The sequence below is a fragment of the Macadamia integrifolia genome, chromosome 10, assembly GCF_013358625.1.
Source record: "Macadamia integrifolia cultivar HAES 741 chromosome 10, SCU_Mint_v3, whole genome shotgun sequence".
In the NCBI taxonomy this organism is placed as follows: Eukaryota; Viridiplantae; Streptophyta; class Magnoliopsida; order Proteales; family Proteaceae; genus Macadamia; species Macadamia integrifolia.
This window is the reverse complement of record NC_056566.1, coordinates 20987366-21006695: the sequence shown is the minus strand read 5'-3', so window position 1 is coordinate 21006695 and position 19330 is coordinate 20987366. Positions and strand designations below refer to the sequence as shown.

At 37.8% G+C, this 19330-nt stretch overlaps 1 protein-coding gene across 5 annotated transcripts; it reads right to left on the bottom strand.

Annotated features, from left to right (window-relative positions):
* Positions 1-7028: 7028 nt before the first annotated feature.
* Positions 7029-18806, bottom strand: LOC122091872 (protein argonaute 10-like). 5 transcript variants are annotated; one of them, XM_042662086.1, is made up of 22 exons: positions 18670-18806; positions 16913-17512; positions 16490-16698; positions 16143-16292; positions 15924-16057; positions 15684-15793; positions 15482-15588; positions 15039-15177; positions 14807-14923; positions 13950-14057; positions 13784-13855; positions 13068-13190; positions 12790-12949; positions 12545-12666; positions 12316-12453; positions 12080-12222; positions 11899-11961; positions 11185-11248; positions 10971-11106; positions 10777-10850; positions 8376-8502; positions 7029-7527 (listed from the first exon to the last, which is right to left on the bottom strand). In XM_042662086.1, exons 2-22 carry the CDS (start codon positions 17408-17410, stop codon positions 7364-7366), a joined length of 2958 nt encoding a protein of 985 aa, XP_042518020.1. In that variant the 5' UTR covers positions 17411-17512; positions 18670-18806; the 3' UTR covers positions 7029-7363. The 5 variants fall into 5 exon arrangements, with proteins under 5 accessions (XP_042518020.1, XP_042518016.1, XP_042518017.1 ...); XM_042662082.1 differs by lacking the exon at positions 18670-18806 and adding an exon at positions 18430-18639; XM_042662083.1 differs by lacking the exon at positions 18670-18806 and adding an exon at positions 18482-18639.
* Positions 18807-19330: the final 524 nt, after the last annotated feature.

The following is a 19330-nucleotide window of genomic DNA, read 5'->3' as shown; positions in this document are numbered from 1 at the left end:
CACCCTATGTTCTATGTTTCTACCATCCGCCCCTCCCCCATTGAAAAAAAAAAATCTACTTCTAGGGTTAGTAATGTAGGAAACCAAAACTGAAAATGATGCAAAAAAGAATAAAAACCATTAATAAATAATCACACAATTTAAAAGGATTTACGTGGTTTGATAAGATTATCTTCGTCTAAGATGAGATGAGATTTGTTTCACTATCAAGAGAGAACAGGGTTATAGTTGTTCACGTGCTCTCAAACCTCTTAAAGAATAAAACAATCGTTACAAATTTATAATTGAAATCCTAAATATATAATTTTCTGAAATACCCATATAATCCTAAAACCTCGAACCCTTCGAAATTAGCTCACAATTGCAATGGATTGTAAACCAGGTCTGACCAATATGGATCTTCCTAGATTTATGTGGAAATTTACGTTGACCCATGGGGTTTTTTCTTTTCAGTACCCTTGACCAGTTTTCCACAACTAAGAGCATTGGGATCTCATCACGTTCACCAAAAGAATAGCCCATCAGGTCATGCATGAAATAAAGTTGGTTAGGACCTAAGAATCTTTAAACGTAGTAGATAAAAATAATATGTATAAATAAGGTTGATGATACTTTACTTTGAATTTTGTGAAAGAATCGACTTACTAAGATTTGATCATGTTGCATTTCACATGGTACCATCATTTCATGTAATCCATCACCTATTGCATATGTACGTGTCTTAAAAGTAGTGACCTGGACTCGTTCGGATTCCAAATAGAAAAATTTCCATGTTGCTTATAAGAAATTGAACTGGTTGAAGTAGTATTTTCTAATTTTGAAAAAAAGAAAAAGAAAAAAAATCCAAGCATTAGTTCATACAAAATTTTATTTTTAAGAAGTTTCAATTTTCCTCTTATCATCAATATATCATTGTCAATAGTTATCGTTCTAGTTAGTGGTTTATTAGGTATGGTTGAGTGTAATAGGATTTACCCTTGGGTATGAACCGTAAAGTCAGAACAGGTTCAAGGGATTCCACGTTAGTCAAAAAATTAGTGGTGCTTCTCATCATTAACCAAATAAAATAAGCTCATCAGCACAATACTTATATTTTGATAATGGCATCTCAAGTATATTTTGGGAGGGCAACGAGGTCGTTTTATGTGAAGAAAAGAGAGAGAGAGAGAGAGAGAGAGAGAGAGAGAGAGCTAGTGTGCCCTCTCTCCATGCTGCTCAAAGGACCTAATTTTCTATTGATTTTGCTAGGGTATTAGCGACCAACACAAATTCATCATCCAAGGTTTTATGTAATAGCAATAGCAGTGGTCATTGTCACTGGTTACCACTGGTTAATGCCCTCGAAGGACTAGAATAGTCCTACTGACCTTTGGGATTAAAGCTTTGCAAGATAGAATCATAATCAACCTTGGAAGAGAAAATGAGATGGGGAAAGAAGGTGGACAACAAAGGATTAGAATAAAAGAATATGAGATTAGTTATCAGCACATTTTAGGACATAAATTAATTGATATAAAATTTTGAAAGGAGTGGCCTGGATTAGAATATGAACCTAATTTGATCAGGTTGACCCTGGATTCATAGGAGTTCAGGTTCATAAGTGTAGATCAAAAAGAAATAAGTGAGATCAAATTAAGAAAAGAAAAAAAAAAAATTATGCCTTCGATAGTGGAACTATGGAAGGAAATGCAATAAACAACGCTTATTCCAAACGGCTCCATTCCAATGTCTCTTTCTCATTCCCTATCTATCTATCTATAAATATATATATATACTTTTGGCTTGTAGAAAGGGGTTGCTGAGAGGGGGATAGTGCAGGGTTGTTGAAAGGGGTTGGACTTAGGGTGGGGATTGTGAAAGGGATGGGAGGGGGAGACATGGAGGGGTGAGCCAGGGGTGGTGGTTGAGTAGCAATGGGCTGTTGGAGGGCAAATTCGGAGAGGAAAAGAGAGGGGAGGGTATCAGGGGTAATTTGGAGATTTGAAAAAAAAAGAAGAAGAAGAAGAAGAAGAAGATGGAAGGAGAGGTGGAACTTGTATTTTATGGGGAACTAGAAAAAAAAAATTAGACTAAGGACTTTGAGTAAATATAGGTTAAGTATAAGAGAGCTACAGAAATTACCCCATGATAATTTATATATAAAGTATCAAAATGAGGCTACAAGATGAGCGAAACCAATATATTCCCTAGAGATAAATTCTAGTTTGTTCTGTTGATGGTTTTAAAGAGCTGAGTGAGATGTTATGCACTAAGTAGGGCTATCATTCTCTACAATGAGTACGGCAGTGTGATAAGCATCGAATGACTAAGAGCATCGAGACATGGGTTGGGAGGGAACAGTAACTGCCATATGCCTTGGATCATTAGTAGAAGGTAACTCCTGTAACAGATATGGTTAGGATATGACAGCTTCATTTTCAGATATGGATGACTCATAACTGATTGGAGATGGTAAAAGCCACTTAAAAACCACTAGCCTTTTACAAATGTAGAAATGTAACCACCAGCTAAACATATATATATATATATATATATATGAAAGAAAGGAAAAAAATTTAAGAGACTATGCAAAAATACAACCTAGAGATTAAAGAAACTCCAGAACCACTTTAAGAGATCGAAGCCATATCCCCCACCTGCTATCCAAACAACTCTGATTAATGAAAACATAGGAATGGAACCATTTGATATGTACCAAACAGTGAAACCATTTGAGGAGCACTATGAGTGATGGACCCATTTGATAAGCAGTATGTGATGGATCCGGTTGAGAAGCACTTAGTGATGGACCCATGATGGACCCATTTGATGTGCACCAAATATTGAATCTATTTATTGAGCACCAAATATTTCAATGTCTTTATTCCAAATGTTCTTCTGACTTATAGAATATAGTTTGATAATTTGTATTATTGGAACTTGTAGGTGCACACTGGGGTCTTGGCCTAACAATATGCAGTGCTTAATGGAGTAATTACCTGAGGATTGGTCATTTGATCAACTCCTCTTAAGTGCATCGGTGCTTGGTATGCACAAATTTACTTTCTTTCCAAAAAGTGTGGCTATGGGCCTCTGTTGACTCCTCGGTGGGTCAATCCTTGGCCCTGGTATAGGTCTAGCCTATTATGTAATGGTCATTAATTAGGCTCTTAAACTTATAAAAAAAAAACTTGCAGGTGTTCCAAGGTGAGTCTTATTAAGAGTTTAGGTCCTTTAGTTTTGAGTGAATCCCCAAGAGATCTAGAATTATGTGATCATTTTTAACCCTAGAGTTAAGTTGGCTTTTCTGATCCTTGTTATCTTTTTTCCTAGTTTATTTTAAGTCCATCCTTTTGAGCTACATCACATGGTTGATAACACCAAGTTTAACTATAAGTTTTTCCGACAATTATAAAAAAGTATAAATGATAATAGTCATGTCAATTTTCATAATGATCTTTTATCTTATATATATCACATAGCTATATGCTTTGTGTACATGATTGGTTAGACCAAGAATAATAGTAGAAAAAACAACAATATAAAAGGGGGGGGGGGAGTTGTCAATCCTTTTATCCTCATTATCTGTTCATAGATGAACAAGAAGATGAGGTTTACATGAACCAAGCCATTCAAAAATGTAAAAGTGAATTAGTTAGCAGGAATTAAAAAAAAATGTCTGGAAAGATAATATTCTTATCAAACCAAGTAAGTAGACTAATGTCTGTAGTGTATAACTCCATTGGCATTGACATTATGAGAGTAAGTTAATCCCCTAAAACATTTTTGTCTTCTACAAGTGCTTTTCCAGATACTAGCCTGCAGGAGGGTGTAAAGTACATGCATTCTGCAGGAACCTACATTTATTGCAACCATTGTGAAAAGTACTGAAACTTGATGATCATGAACCTTAGCGAAATTAATGCCTTTTAATCCTACAAAGTGTCTTGGACTTACAAACAATGGCAGTATTGATTACATACAGCAATAAAGCCCTACTCTAAAAATTAGGTTTAGTGAAGATAGATACTAGCTTCTTGATTACCAAAAAGAAGAGATAGCTTCAAGGTTGTGGAGGTTTTCAGAGTTTGGCACTAGTGACTTGAATTCAGAATCCATCTTTATTACCACCAACAAACCCATCAGTGATCCACTTGCCTATTGGATTATGGAAAAGAACAGAAGCAATAAAGCCTAATTAACTGGGTAAACAAGAGGCTTTATTGCATTGAACTGTTCTTGCTTGGGCCTCTGAGGTAGTGTAGGTCCATTCCCAGGCAGCTACTCTATGAATGAGAAATTATAATTTAGCCCATCTGGGAATATAATAAAGGGTAAAGGGGGACCAAAAAAAAGGGGAAGTGGGCAGGTCTAGATCATTGGTGTTCAATGAATCCACAAAGTTGTATGACCACCAAATAAAGTCACTGATGAAGGTGAAGTTATAAAGGATCAAGGGAGAAGGAAATTACTGATCTGATGAGAGCCCAGCTTATTGGGATTCTTAAGATAATGTTCAAAAATACATGTACCAAGATAATATGAAGCACACAATACAAAAGGAAAGTGGGTAAAATGTGAGCCTCAATATATTCCATATGGGTTGATCATTTATAAATCAGGATTTCATAAATCTCAGGCCTGGAATGATTTACATGTGTTTAAAAGAAAGTCATATGGTGGCTATAAAGTTAGGTTTTACCACCAATTTGACATGTGAAGAATCTCTTCGCATTCAATAGTTAGAATGATCAAATGATCAACCCATATGGTAGAAATGAATTGAGCATATATTCTCGAGCTCACAATTTACCCATTTTCCTTTTATAGTGTATAAATGATTCAAACTTAACATGTGAACAGGAACTCAGGCCTGAAAATTCGTAAAGTCTCAAAAGCCCTGGAGTGATGCTTCTCGAGCTCATGTAGCTAGTAAAGATTTCAAACGAAACAAAATGGCTAGTTACAAGTTTGAAAACAGAAATCTGGATCTTAATCAGCCAGAATCTCTGGAAAAAAAAAATAAGCCTATGCCTTAGTTTTCACATAGGATCAATCTGATCCAGTTTTTCAAACCCTGCTCAAGAAACTAACCCAAATATGTACTAAAATGCTTAAAAGTCTCAAACAGGATAAGCCCAAGATATGCTGAAGTATTGAGCAGCCAGGGCCCATTGAAATGTGCTTCAAAACCATCCAATATTTAGTCACCTTAAAATTTGGGAAAATCTTAAAATGGGACTTGTTAACATTCACTAAACCTAGTGAAGTTTTTTAGACTTCATGACCAAGCACATGTTAGTATATGGGTGAGAGTGGGACCATATGATAGATGTCATTGCATAAAACTTCTGTCCACAATAAATAAGAAGAGTTAAAATAAATTAAAATACCAATGAAGGGTAATGAACATAAAATTGCCAAATGGCATCTCTTTTATTTCCAAGTCACTTCCTTTGCTTATTTGGGGATGAAATTTGCCAATTAATAAACTAAGTATGGGATCCTCTATAATGAGTCAGGCTTCTTAAAGTATACTATAATTTATTTCCATTTCAACTTGCAAAAGCCCAAGCTTTAAGGTGGAGAAACCCTTTCTAAGGCCATAATTAAGCCCGACAATCACACATTACTCATCAATGTGGGACTGAACAACTCCCCACCCCCTCACCCCCTCACCCCCCCAGCCATTCTTGCCATAGAGTTGCATTCACTCCATCAACCCTCCCAATTTTGAGCCAGAGGCCTCAATGTAGTACACTAAAAATTTGCTCTAATAACATTTGATAGCGATCCAACAAGAAATCCCGAGTTTTAAAGTGAGGAGAGGTCATAAGCCCAACAACCATACACCAACTGACCAACTACATGGTTGCTCACAGTCACAACACCAGAAAAACTCTGCACTCAATTTGTTCCTTTACTCAGTCTACAACACACGAGAGCACCGTTTGATGGGTCATTACTGAACGCAGGAAGTCTTTTCTTCTATCTGTCATAGTTGGACACAATTCTGCAACTTTAATTAAAACAGAGGTAGTATTGCAGCGTTCGCGATAAAGTCATATATCACATGTTTGCACCTTTCATTCAGTAATGCCAGGGTTCAGTTAGATCCATGCAATCTTGCATTGTGGCTTATATTTTAAATGAAGTGACATTTCTAGGAGTTTGGCTTTGGTGTGATGTGGATTTGAGGGGAAAAAAAGATCATCTCGGCCTGCTGGGTTGCCAATGAGGCATCCACCGGCTGGGGGTACACATCCATGTGTTGGGCATCCCTACTGCTGGAGAGGATCTGGATCCAGATTGAAGAGACCAATTGGAGCTGGGGAAGAAGAAGAAAAGGGAGAGGAGAGCTTAGGCTATATTTGGTAGCCAAGAGAAGAAAAGAAAAAAAAAAAAAGGTAGAATCTAGAAAAGAAAGGAAAAGAGAAGAAAAGAAATGAAATTATGAGAAAATATATAAAAGTATATCATGTTTTCTTGTGTTTTTGGCAAGATCTTTTTTTTTTTTGGAAGTAAAAGAAAATTTCACAATTCCCAAGAAGAATTTTAAAATAAAAAAATTGAATCTTCTCATGAATAACATAACAAGCACAAAGAGAAAATCTTAAATCAAGAAAAAAATACAATTTTGTATACTTTTTTTCTTCTTCTCTTGGCTACCAAACACAGCCTTAATGCTTCGATTAAAGTTGCAATTCTAGGGAAGAGCTATCAGATCTCTCCTATTTTTCAACATTTTTTTCTAACACTCGACAAACTCCATTTGATTTGAAACTAGATACTTGAATAGGACAATGAGATCCATCACAAACACCCAAAAGAAGTTTTGGGATTGAACCTAATAGGTGGCCATGGGACCTACTAGCACCCTGTAGGCAGACCAATCGGCTCTCAATAGGATAATAGATCCAAAAGATTAAATTAAAAGAGAGAGAGAGAGAGAGAGAGAGAGAGAGAGAGAGAGAGAGAGAGAGAGCACCTATGCACACAATTACAGCCTCACACATGGCAGAACCAAGGCCGGCCTAGAGAACCCTATATAGACTGGCCCGGCAAATTTATGGAACTTGATTTAGCTTTTATGGTTTTGTTACAGTCCTGCAGATTAATTTTCCTTTTATGGTAGTTACAAGACTAAAAGAGTCACATTGGCCCATCAATCTACACTTCAAGCTCCCTCTGCAGTAATTGCCTTGAGATGGAATCATGATAACACAGGGCCTTACTTAAAATTGAAGGGGACCTATTGACCATATATCTTAACATTATACATACAAGGTGGGAATTACAGAGATGATTTAGCAGGACATGGTAACTGCAAACCATGATGTCTCACCATCAATACCACCGGAGTCGTCCTCGTCATTCCTCTCTATTAACAATAAAACATAACTCTCTTCACATTCTCCTTGAGTGCAGGTAATGCGCGGACTCCTGATTCCCCTGCTACCCGAGTTGTTGAGCCATTATCCTGCATCTCTGGCTCCATGTAGAATCGAGCTCGAAATGCCGCTAGATGTGCATAATAAGCTGGAGGAACTTCACATATCAACAAAATGGGTCATGAGTTAAAACAAACAACAAGAACATAGAAGTATTAGCCAAGATCTTAGATAAAGACAACAAAGTCCCATGCGTATACAAGGAACAAGGTCAAGATCCCATTATAGATAGATAACCCAATTCTTCATTTCTGAGTAAAGGCATTTTGGGTTATCTTCTTAATCAAGAGTAGTTGGATGTTTTCTACAGTTCAAAATCTCATTATCTTTCGGAGTTGGTCCATACTACCCCCCTCCCCCTCTTTGGGTATTAGAGTAGAGTCAATACCAAGCAACCTGTGAGGTTTGTTTAACATATTCCTCATCCCTAATATCAACCGAGGCAAGGGACTAATCTGATCCTTTTTCATCCAAAGGAAGGAGAATGCAGGTGAATTAATTGATAGACAATGCCACACGAGGCTCCCACTACTGCAGGGTCTGGGAGGGGCAAGTGTACGTAGCCTTACCCCCTACTTCACAGAAAAGGCTGTTTCCAAGTTTTGAACCTGGAAGTATGGTTTCAAGTTTCTGGATCGAATCAGCTGGATCCATTCTATCTGGATCATAATCCCCAGTGGCTGATCCACAAATCCAAAACCGATGCTAATGTATCTCCCAAACTTTGTTACTGCAGTATGAACTTTTTCACCTGGGATTGGCCAGGGTCAGTTTACATGACCGATCCAGATTGCGATACTTAATGGCCAATCTAAGCCCAGGATCTTAGAGTTCAAAAACCTTGATTGGCAGAGAGAGAAGAAAAGCAAGGTCTTCCCGTGTGTGAAAAGTGAAACCCCCAAAAGAAAAGCCAATAAAATCATGAGAGGAAGTTCGTTAACTTACCAACAGACACAGAGCGAGTACACCTTGCATATGTGTAACAAAGATTATTAGTCAAAGACTGAATCCCATCTGCTGTAAAATTGTTTTCATCCCATAGAACATGGTAATGAGCTGGCCTGCTTGTTCCCTGTCAGAGTAGTAGCAAGAACTTATTATCATCTGAGGGGAGGCAAGTATATGTATATATATATATATGAACATTTAAATTCTCATCTGAGAGGAGGCAAGTATATGTAAATATGTGTACATGTATTCACGCAGTGAACGTTCTGTGCACCTAAGATTATACATAGATAGACTCATCATCATGGACAAGAGCTTACCCTCCCCCTGGCATCCAGAACCCAGATGATGGGGAACTAAACCTGTTGGAAATAGGCATCAAATTTAAATTTTTTAATCCTCATGCCTCATGTATCATTAGAGTATTCAATCAATCTCCTAAAGTTGTAATTCACAAGCGCACACTCTCCAAAGGAATACAATACTTGAGCAAATGACAGACTACAGGAACAAAAAGCTTCTCCTCATACAACCCTTGCACAAGACCGGCAGGATTGATCCCTCTCAATAGTCAATACTCACCAAGGTTCAAAACCCTAACTCTCAAAACATAGCTGAGAGGAGGAGACAATGCATTCTTGTCTCAGTTTCTCCCTCCCCTACAGTCTATTTATAGCTTGTAAAGTCTATCCATGTGACACTTGAGATGTCAAAATGGTGGGATCCTATTGGGTAGGACTACTCAGGTTGTCATTTTCTTACAATTAAAAAACAATTATATTTGCAAATAAAGACATTTATCAACTCTTAAGAAATGATAATTGCAAATAAGAACACTTCTCAAAACTTAAAAATGATAATTACAAATAAGTACAACCTTGAGTTGAAATAATATTTAAGTCTCAAGTAAATAGTTTTATTACTTCCACTTTACTATATCGCAGAGTGGGCCAATGGGCATGGAATTTATTACTGTCACCACACGGTCCACACCTACTCCATAAAACATCTTATACAGAGAATCTTGATCACACATTGGACGTAACAAAATTTTCAAAATCCTTTTAAAATATAATTATTGATAAATCAATAATATTACAAAACATGCCACCAGGCCTAGATTTTGTCCAATCACAATCAAATATCTCTCTTATGATATTTATCCTGTATGGCAAGTGGATTACTTATTATCTCTTTTGACCAGACAAACATCATGAATCTAGTGCACAGATATAAGGTCAGGGAGGTGTCAATCATTAGTATACCAAACCCAAAAATCTTCTGTAACAACGATAAAGACCTTTCAGGTCTAGGGACCAATTAAATTTCCTTTTTCAGAATCTTTTCTGTAACCATCTAACAATAATCCATTCAAGATTCTCAAGTGATCCAGTCTAGAATCACCACTCCTGAGAACATACAATGTGATAATCATATGACCCAGCTCTGTCCCTAGTGGTGACTGGCAAACAATTAAAGGTATAAACCTAGGACAACCAAATGTCCAATCATATCATGCAAACTAATCATCATTCAAATTAACCAAATTGAATTTGAAAGACACACAAATCCAACTAACCCTCACCCACCCCCCCCACCCCCACCCCCAACACCCTCCCCTTTTTATGTTTTCTATTTGGAGTCTAATTGTGTAAGTTTGTTTGATGTATCTTGATCAAGATCAGAATGCTATTCCAATCCACAATCAAGAAGAAAAGGATTAGTCTAGCCCTTTCAATCTCATCAATCAAAACCATCCAACAGGTAGGACAGGGCAAAGCGAGAAACCCAGATGGATTGGGAACTACAATTTTTTCTCTGGTGCATGGCTACCATCACAAATGTACATCACAAGAAAGGATCAAACAGAGGCTGCTCAAAGTTGATCTGGCTTCAACCTGATTTTATAGCCATTCCCCATCCAAGAGGTGTCCACCCATTAATAGTTCTATAGATTAACACCGCATTGATCAGGTTTACAGTAGACCTTACCCGACCACCCATAATACAGTCCTGAGGGTTTATATTTTCTGAAGTGTTTCCTATAACATAATAGACTACACTGATCAAATGGGAGAACTCACTCCCATCCCCACTAGATTGCAAGAATATGGTCAGTGAGGACCATCACTTAGAGCCACCAAGTATTGTATTGCCTAAGGTAATGCCCTAATAGTCTATCATCAAGTGTTTTCAGAAATATTACAATCTTAGTTCTGCCTAGTAAAACCCATTTAAGGGTTGAATTACTTTCTTCTTCTAGTAGCCATAACATGTCTTTCTTATCCGTTGACAAATTATAGAGGATTATTCCCCATGCCAAAAAAGAGGGGATACAAACTATAAATAGAGGGCTAGACAATGCCAAAAACAGAACAACTAAGAAACAGAATCTTACCTGAATACCAGCATGGCTACAGAGATAAAAATCAAACTCTGTTGGATGACAGATTTTAGAATCAACTACAGTGCCTGTAAAACATTAAGAAGAAAAAGAAAAGACAACACATGGTTAGATTGGAAAGAATTCCTAATTAATTTTGATGTTAATATACTTCTGATGTTTTTTTTCCCTTGAAACTGGAACTTTACCAGGTAAAATGTTCCCACTCTTGTCTGTGCTGCTTCGGTCCCTGTGGTTATTAGCAAATAGTCTTGTGTGATGTCGTTTTTGAACCACAATGAAAGTCACTGGCGGTTGGTAGTTTGGTTCGAGAGAGGCACAAGCCTGTGTGTGGATCAACCGTCAGTGCCATAAAAATCCTTGTTTAACTTGACTTAAGGTGAAAAGAACAAGTGATCCTACCTTCCGGATTGCATCTAACTCATATAGTAGAACTTGATAGAATTGCCCTTCACTCACACCATCCCTGCTCCAAATATATCCACTTCAGAAACTGTGACACATAAATGCCTGATATGCTAATGTATATATGCATAGATTCTTATGTTCATATATATAGCCAGCTGGGAGTTATGCACATCCCTCAGTAGTCTGTACATGCCTCATCCATTTTCATCTTTGGATGATCACATTTGCCTACAACTAAAATACCCTTGTTTCTTTCTAGGTAACTGGAGTTGAATGCAATTCTATTGTGATGCAGTATATTCAATTGAGGTCAGGCTAAAGTCCCCGAACAAAGACACTTATAAGACTGAGCTACAAAGCATTTGGAAACCCAAGATGTGCCAACCTAAAGCCCCATAAGATTTGGACCTTCTGGATTTGCTAAATGTATGGTTCAGTCAGCCATGTGATCCCCACGTATATTGACCAGAATCATACACATTATAATTTTGAGTTGATTCAAATGAACAGAGTCTTAGTTCAGAGCAAGCTGACTCGAAATATTGGGGAACAAGGGTTCAAAAATAGGAGTTCATTCATCATTAGCTCCCAATATGTGAGACATGCTAGCACCTAAGTGACATTATTATGGTCATGTTGCAGAAAAGAATTAGATACCATATGGACAGATTTACACAATATATACAGCATTGCAGGAAGTCTATGTACCTGTAGAATATAATCCTTAGTGGTTTTTGTCCAGTTGCCTTCCGAAAGGAAACCAATAGATCCCTGTGCTTAAAAGGGGTAGAAACTATAATCAGAAAATGTGATTTTACCTACACAATGGTAAAAAAATAAAAATAAAATTAAAAAAAAAGATAGGTAATTTGAGAGAAATTTCAAGTACCGGATCATGCCACCACTAACTGTCCCACGGACAGGGTCATGCCAAGTCTTGTACAAGTCTTGTATGAGCTCCTGTCTGTGAGCTTGAGCACAAACCAATCCTGCATATTTTGTGACTTCAGGCCAGTCCTGAGAAGCTACTACCTACAACCAAACCAAAATCTTTCACATCCAATGTCAAGAACCTCCACTAGATGAGCGAGGAATTTAACTATTAATTAGGTTGACTGATCGTACAGCAGCAATTGAAGGGCTGGAATCTTCTCCATTCTCTGGGTGGGTGACATCTGCTCCAAATATTATGGTTGGTATGTCACTGACCAATGGTATTCTCCAGCTGATGGCATCCAAAAGAACAGTGTTTCTTCCTCCCATCTGTAAACAGATAAGATGAGTGTTGTGCATGCGTGAAGTATAAAATTCATGTAATATGTCAGTGTGCATATAATATTGGAATTTCTCTAACCTTAACATTTATTTTCAGGGCCACATTGGCCAGGTACTGTTTGCTAATCTTAAAGACATGCTTTGTGAGACAGCACTGTGATATTAAACCAAGATCCGTTTCACATATCCTCTTGAGATCACCTTCAAATGCAAAAGGAATTACATCATATTTCTAATAATTCCAGTTTTATTTTAAATGAAAAACTTAGCACAGACCCTGATCTTCATGAATTATCACCAACAAATAGCAAGAACTTGACCTACCATATAGAGAACCATTATTGTCGGGCAAAATCGCCAGGAGTAGCTCTAACTCTTTTCCTTTGAGTTTGTTCATGGATGCATGGTAAACATGCTTCAAAGCTTTCTCTACTTGTTCAGGCTTTGCTATGTATATAGGAATAACAGGTTCTGGGTAGAAATCCTACAAAAAAATGCCAATGCAGATTGAAGTTAATACGTGAACAAGAAATTGACTAATCAATGAAAGCATGCGCCACTAGGATGATTAAATATCATGTTTTGATCTAAACAAGTACTACCATGCCAGATATTTGACACATTTGAGCCAGCTCGTTACAAAATCCACGAGCTACGCTTTCTTGAACACTCCTTGAGAAGTTGATACATGCCCACCGGCTAACAGTACTCCCATTGATCATTTTCTATTTCACACGAGGCAAGAGGAGAACCAAAATGTCAGATGTAGCAGTTATTTTGAAAGAGAGAGAGAGAGAGAGAGAGAGAGAGAGAGAGGGAAAAAAAAATTAGTAGATTGAAAAAAGAAATGATGCAAGCCTTAAAACTTTAACTCAAATCTGGAAACAATGAAGGAGAAAACTGACCTAACCAAAGGGGGGAAATAAAAAAATAATTAGGAAAGCACTTTCTAAATTGTTCATGTTGTCTAACAAACCAGGATAGTACATTAATCAATCTATACAAACTAAGGACACAATCTAGATCAGAAAGGAAACTGGACTACTGGACATGGACATGAAACTCAACTTCCTACACAATCCGGTGGGAACAAGAATTACTGCATCCTAGAACCTTACTTTTCCATTAGTTGTTTAGACTTTTTTTTTTTGGGGGGGGGGGGGGGGGGGGTGTTGAGGGATTGGAAAGTCAGTCTGTACTGAGCATTCAGCTTGGCAACTAGAAATTTGGAGTGCTTTATACTGAGACAGAAAGACATCTGTGCACATAACAGATTTTTTTTTGTATTAATATTGTCAAGCAATCCAACAGATATTACCTTGTTCATCATATTCCACTGACCAACTTGGGGCAAACAATCTTTTTCCTTCCCGGTATCATGATATTTAAGCTATGGAAAACAACGAAATCAGACTGTGGTCAGGGATCAGAACCAAATATCTTAGCTGAATCAAGCAACTATGTTTCATAAGCTAGAGCATTACCCATGGAGCGGGAAGAATCCGAGCCTCAACAGACGCTAGCTTTTCACTGATTTTTATCCCAAACTCCTTTGCATATGGGTCTTGATCATAAGCATTATGTTGAACTGTCTGTGTCATTTGGAAGAAAACAGAGGAGACATATTATTTCTGCTCAACAATCAATTAGTGTCACATACTTAGCCCAAACAATAAAAAATTAACGAAATAAGGTAAATCGCATTTGGGTCTTGATTATAAGCATTATTTTGAACCGTCTGTAGTTTGTAAGAATACAGAGAAGAAACAAACTAGTTCTGATCAACATGCATGTACACAGTTAGCAAGCTATTACAACTGTTAAAGAATGAGATAGATCTATTGAAAGTTGTATTTCCTCTACATTGGACCCCTTATTCTGGCATATGAAATGATGTTGTGGCAATTTCAACCATTTGATAGACAAAGGATGGTCTAGATAGGCCACCCGTCAAATTTCATATTCAAATTCAACCACATACACCCCCCTGTGTGTATTGGCATGCATCCCATGTATGGTATTCAGACCATTACTAAGCCTTCTCACATACTTCTGGATTTTCAAATCTCTTCTTTGCTAATTGGCAAACTCCGGTGTGGCCGATACACGACGCCTGAGCAAGGGACATAGGGGCCTACCTTTCTACAAAATTTGGGCCCCGTCCAATCATGTGATATGGAAAGATAGGTGACCGTAAGAAAAGGCTATCTCTATGGCTGTAAAGGAACCTTTTGTTCATTGCCTTAAAAATTATATTATATTGCACCGGTTTTTTTATTAAAAAAAAAAAAAAATGAGTTCAGCTTGAACAGTTGAAAAAAAAAAATCATATCAGAAATACCTGCAAGATGTCATTTTCCCGGTCCCTGGGTCTTTGGCATGTAACTTTCAGAAGAGCTGTAATCTGTTTTTCATTCAACCTTTTGGTATAACGTTGGCCCTCAACGATTTTGCAGGCCTGGAAACCACAATAATGCAGAGACCATACTTGATAAGACCATAAACATGTGTAACATCCTATAACAAAATAAATCCATAGGAAAGACATTATAATGATTGAATACCACTCTTACCTCCATAGGCAAATAGTTTGCCTTCTTCTGGTTTCCCACTTGAAGGCAAGGAAGATGTGTATGCTGAATGGTGAAGCCATACATCTCATGAAAATACTCCACAACGGACTTCATTGTACATTTTTCATCAACAGGAAACCTGTTAGACACCATACAAGCAATAACAGAATTATGAAGCCTGCTGCTCCACTTTCAAGAGATTTGCAATCGGAAACCCACAGGAAAAATTGGTAATTATGTTCCTGACTTCCTTCAGCACTCAATGTAAACTTGTTTCAGTGATTATTCTGACTACTACTCTGACAGAAAAATTAATTCTAGACAAAATGTGTACTTATCAAAAGAATTTATTAAGTCAAGAAATGGAAATATAAAAAAAAAAAAAATTGAGAGGTGAGGTCAACTAAGAAACCACAATATGATCATGTGAGAAAGCATCTTACACAAGTTCTCTTGTGGGTTGTGATGTTAATCCTGAAACACGATATTTCCTCCGCACATTTCCTCTATGTGTGACCTCCACTTTCACTCCTCTAAGGGCCTTTTTAATCTGGTACACATTTTAGCGAACTCCAAAAATGAATTCCCAAAGGGAAAGGGGAAATGTAAAAATTAGCCTCCAACACCAAAGCAAATAAATAATACCTTGACACGATCAGAATCAGACAATGTCCTGGACAATACATCCTTGCCAAGAAGCTGAGCGACAAACTCAATTACCGGGAGAGGCTCAATAAATGCGGCTGAAGACATGTCTATGTAATGGAAAAAAGAGTAACAAAATCACGACAAATAATAAAGTGCGATTTAAAAAGAGCACAAGATTTTATCTCTTTTTTTTTTTTTCTTATCAATAGTTATATTATTTAATTGGGATTCACTAACCAATATTCAGGCTTAGGCCCATCTGGGTAGGCCTTATACTCTGGTAGAATCCACACCATGACTCCACACCTTCTCCAAGCCTCTGTGGCGTTCTTATATCAGGGGAAAAGAAAGATCTCCCAACAGGACAATACCTTAAAATACAGAAAAATGTTGGACAAATAAGACTAGCTACTATCGTAGATTGGTAAAACCAGACACAATTCAACGAAAGCATACCTTTTGGAGGAGAGTTCTCTCATTACAATGTCAAGAATCTGAAGAGCTTCCTGAGGAGCATCTGCTCGTTTACCGGCAAGAAATTGGCCCAAGTGGTGCAAGTCTGCTCGAGCAACAAACTTGATCACCACCTTATATTCTCTTTCCCTTCTGAAAATTGTTAAAGGACAGAAGAAGTTATTATAAAGGAAAGCAAAAAAAAAAAAAAATAGAAAACCCCTAAAGCCATTGAAACAATCTTTTGTGTATAACAAAATCAATTTTGGTTCCAATACTTCAAAGGACAGAGAGTAGAAAAGATACGAATAAAGTGAAGGGATAGGAGCAACTGAGTCAATAACCCTTACTTAGGACCACTGATTCCATCATCTTCTTCCAGAAGTTTAATGTGGAACTCCTTCGAAGTAAACGGAAGCTCCCCAGCTGTGTATAAGCTCTTTCTTCCATCATAAGCGGGCAATCTCATTCCCAGGTCAGAACCTTTGTACAATTTCACAAGCTCTGCCATGATAGCTCTGTTCAAATTTCTTGATACAACTTCAGGAGTTATGGTAACCTGTTTGAAAGAAGAAAAAAAAAATTATGTTTAAAGTGAAAACAGGCAAGAACGCTGACAAAGAGAAGAAGCAAAATGAGGTTAAAATCTTAGTAATGCAAGGAAATGGAGGCAGCAGATACTATCCGACATTGATAAAGAAAAATCCTACTCCATAGCTTCTGCAATTGCAACAAAATATTATATGAAGGAAGCTTCAATGAATACAGCTTACATCATATTGGTTCAAGTCCTTGTCTGGCAACTCTGCAAAAAAATGGTTGGCTTTTACCATACACTTTGTCCCTACTTGTCCATAACCAGGCCTAGGGGCATATCTCAGAGATTTGCTTGAAGATGGAAAACCCAACTCCATCTCAGAGCCATGACCTCCATTCTCCAAAGACTCGCCTTCAATTTCTGATAATCGAGTTCTTCCGTCTGCGCATCCTGGAACAGGCTCATGAACGACAGTGTAGGATCTTCTTGGAGTCGATCGCATAACAATATCACCCTGATAGGATTTTCGACCTCCTCTTCCTCTCCTCTTACCTCTGTTCCTCGAAGGAGGTGAAGTGTCGTTGTTTAGTGTAGCATTCAGGGATTCCTCACGAGGTGGACCCTTTCCATTCTGTGCAGTTTTGGGAGCTTTCTTCACTGGATTCATGGTGCTCTGTATTTGGGGTTTGATCACAATGTGCTGCTCTGAGCTCTGTATCTGTCTCATGGGCATGGTGGCTAATACTGATATGCCGAAGAAAACCTCAACCCAACTAAATAACCTTCACCAAATACACAACTTTCCCTTTCTCTCACTGGTTGAAGGAAATCTGTACTGAATATCCAAATACAGAGAAAAGAGAGATGTGTCAGCAAAAATTGTCAATTGTTGAACAAGTAACATGTATGAAAATGAGGATAGCAATAAATCATAGTCTTTATTAAGAGAAGGAAAAATAGTAATGCAGAGAACCTCGGCCATTATTCTGATTATAAGCATTACCATTCCTTTGCAAAACCCAGAACCCAAACCTCTCCCCCCCCCCCCTCTATTTCACCTACTGTACTGAAATCCCAGAACCCAGAAAAGAAACTCCGTCTTGTGATTAAAGAAGTACCAAAGAACAAACCAAAAGATACTCGATACCCAAAACTCATGAGTCAAAAAAATCCAGCTGAAAAGAAAAAAAAAAAAAAAACTCAAGGCGGCAAACCACAGTGAAGTCTCAAACAATGAAATATCAGCCCTGCGATTAAGGAAATATCGCTGCAAATCTGAGACAACACAAACCAACAGAAAGGGAAAACAAACCAATGCCTCTCTTTACAGCAACCATGCCAATCCTGATGGAACAAGGGAATCAAAGAGGAGAAAGAGCACAAACACCTATGAGACAAAATACCCGAAGACCACGAAAGGTTCAGAACCAGAGGCTTTCACACTCTCTCCGCTAAATTATTGAACAGCAAGCACAACACAGAAATTTTCTTTCTCCCTCCCACTCCTCTTTAAGTTCAAATGTTCAACCAAGTGTAGACGTGTAAGAAACAATAACAGAGTCGCATATTAATGGAGAACTCCAAAAACCAAAACCCAGAGACACAGTAGACACAGGTAGGAGTAAGGAAAATTTTAAGAAAAACCCAATAAACTCACAAACACAAAAATTGATTTTTTCGAAGTCCAAAACAAAAAGGATAACAAGGTCCAATGGAGATTACAAGAAACCCAGAAACCAGAATCAAACATACCACCAACTCATCAACCATGAAGAAGGCACACAACACAATAGCTTTCATTCACCTTAGCAAACACTTCTTTCAATCAAAAGCGAAGATATACATCAAAGAAATAGGACAATCAAAGACAGGAACTTAAAAGAGAGCTGCCAAAGAAGGTGAAGAGGGTTAGAAAGAGACTTGAAAGTGGAAACTAAAATGCATTTGTGGGGATTCAGAAAGAGACTAGAGTAAGCTTGATGAATATCATACACGCATGCAATTGCTTTTGGTGTTTTCTTTATCACGTGTAAAAGGCTTGAGAGGACCTGCCTTTGCTTTATAATCCTCTCTCTCTCTCTCTCTCTCTCTCTCTCCACTTCTCTTCCACTGTGTTGGTTTTGGACTGACCGCGCAGCCTCGGGGACGTAACATGAGCAGATTAAAAATACTATTTTTATAACAAAAAAGAGTGAGAAAGACAACCCGAAGGAACTACTTAGGATTTAAAGCAATCATACAGCGAAGAATAATTCGAACTTGCAGTCGCTCTTCCTCTCAGCACCCTCTCTCTCTTACCCCGAAAAAAAAAAAAAAAAAAAAAAAAAGAACCCCTCTCTCTCTAAATGCATTCAAGACCAAGACCCATGTACCAACGGTCGATTCCAAGTGGATATGAAGGCTTGATATTGTAGAAGCCAAGCTATATATGCTAGGCTGAGTCTGCTGACAGCTTCTCATATCTACACCGTTGGATGGTAGTGGATTTTAGACCATTCATGGGACAACTCTATGGCCCACCTGTACAAATACACTTGAGAGTTAGGACTTATGACTTGAGGTACTGTACTTTCATCAGATGGTCCCACAAAATAGATTTTGCTTGGACTCATCATTCATGGAGTTTGGGAAGAAAGCAGGGGACAGTTTAGAT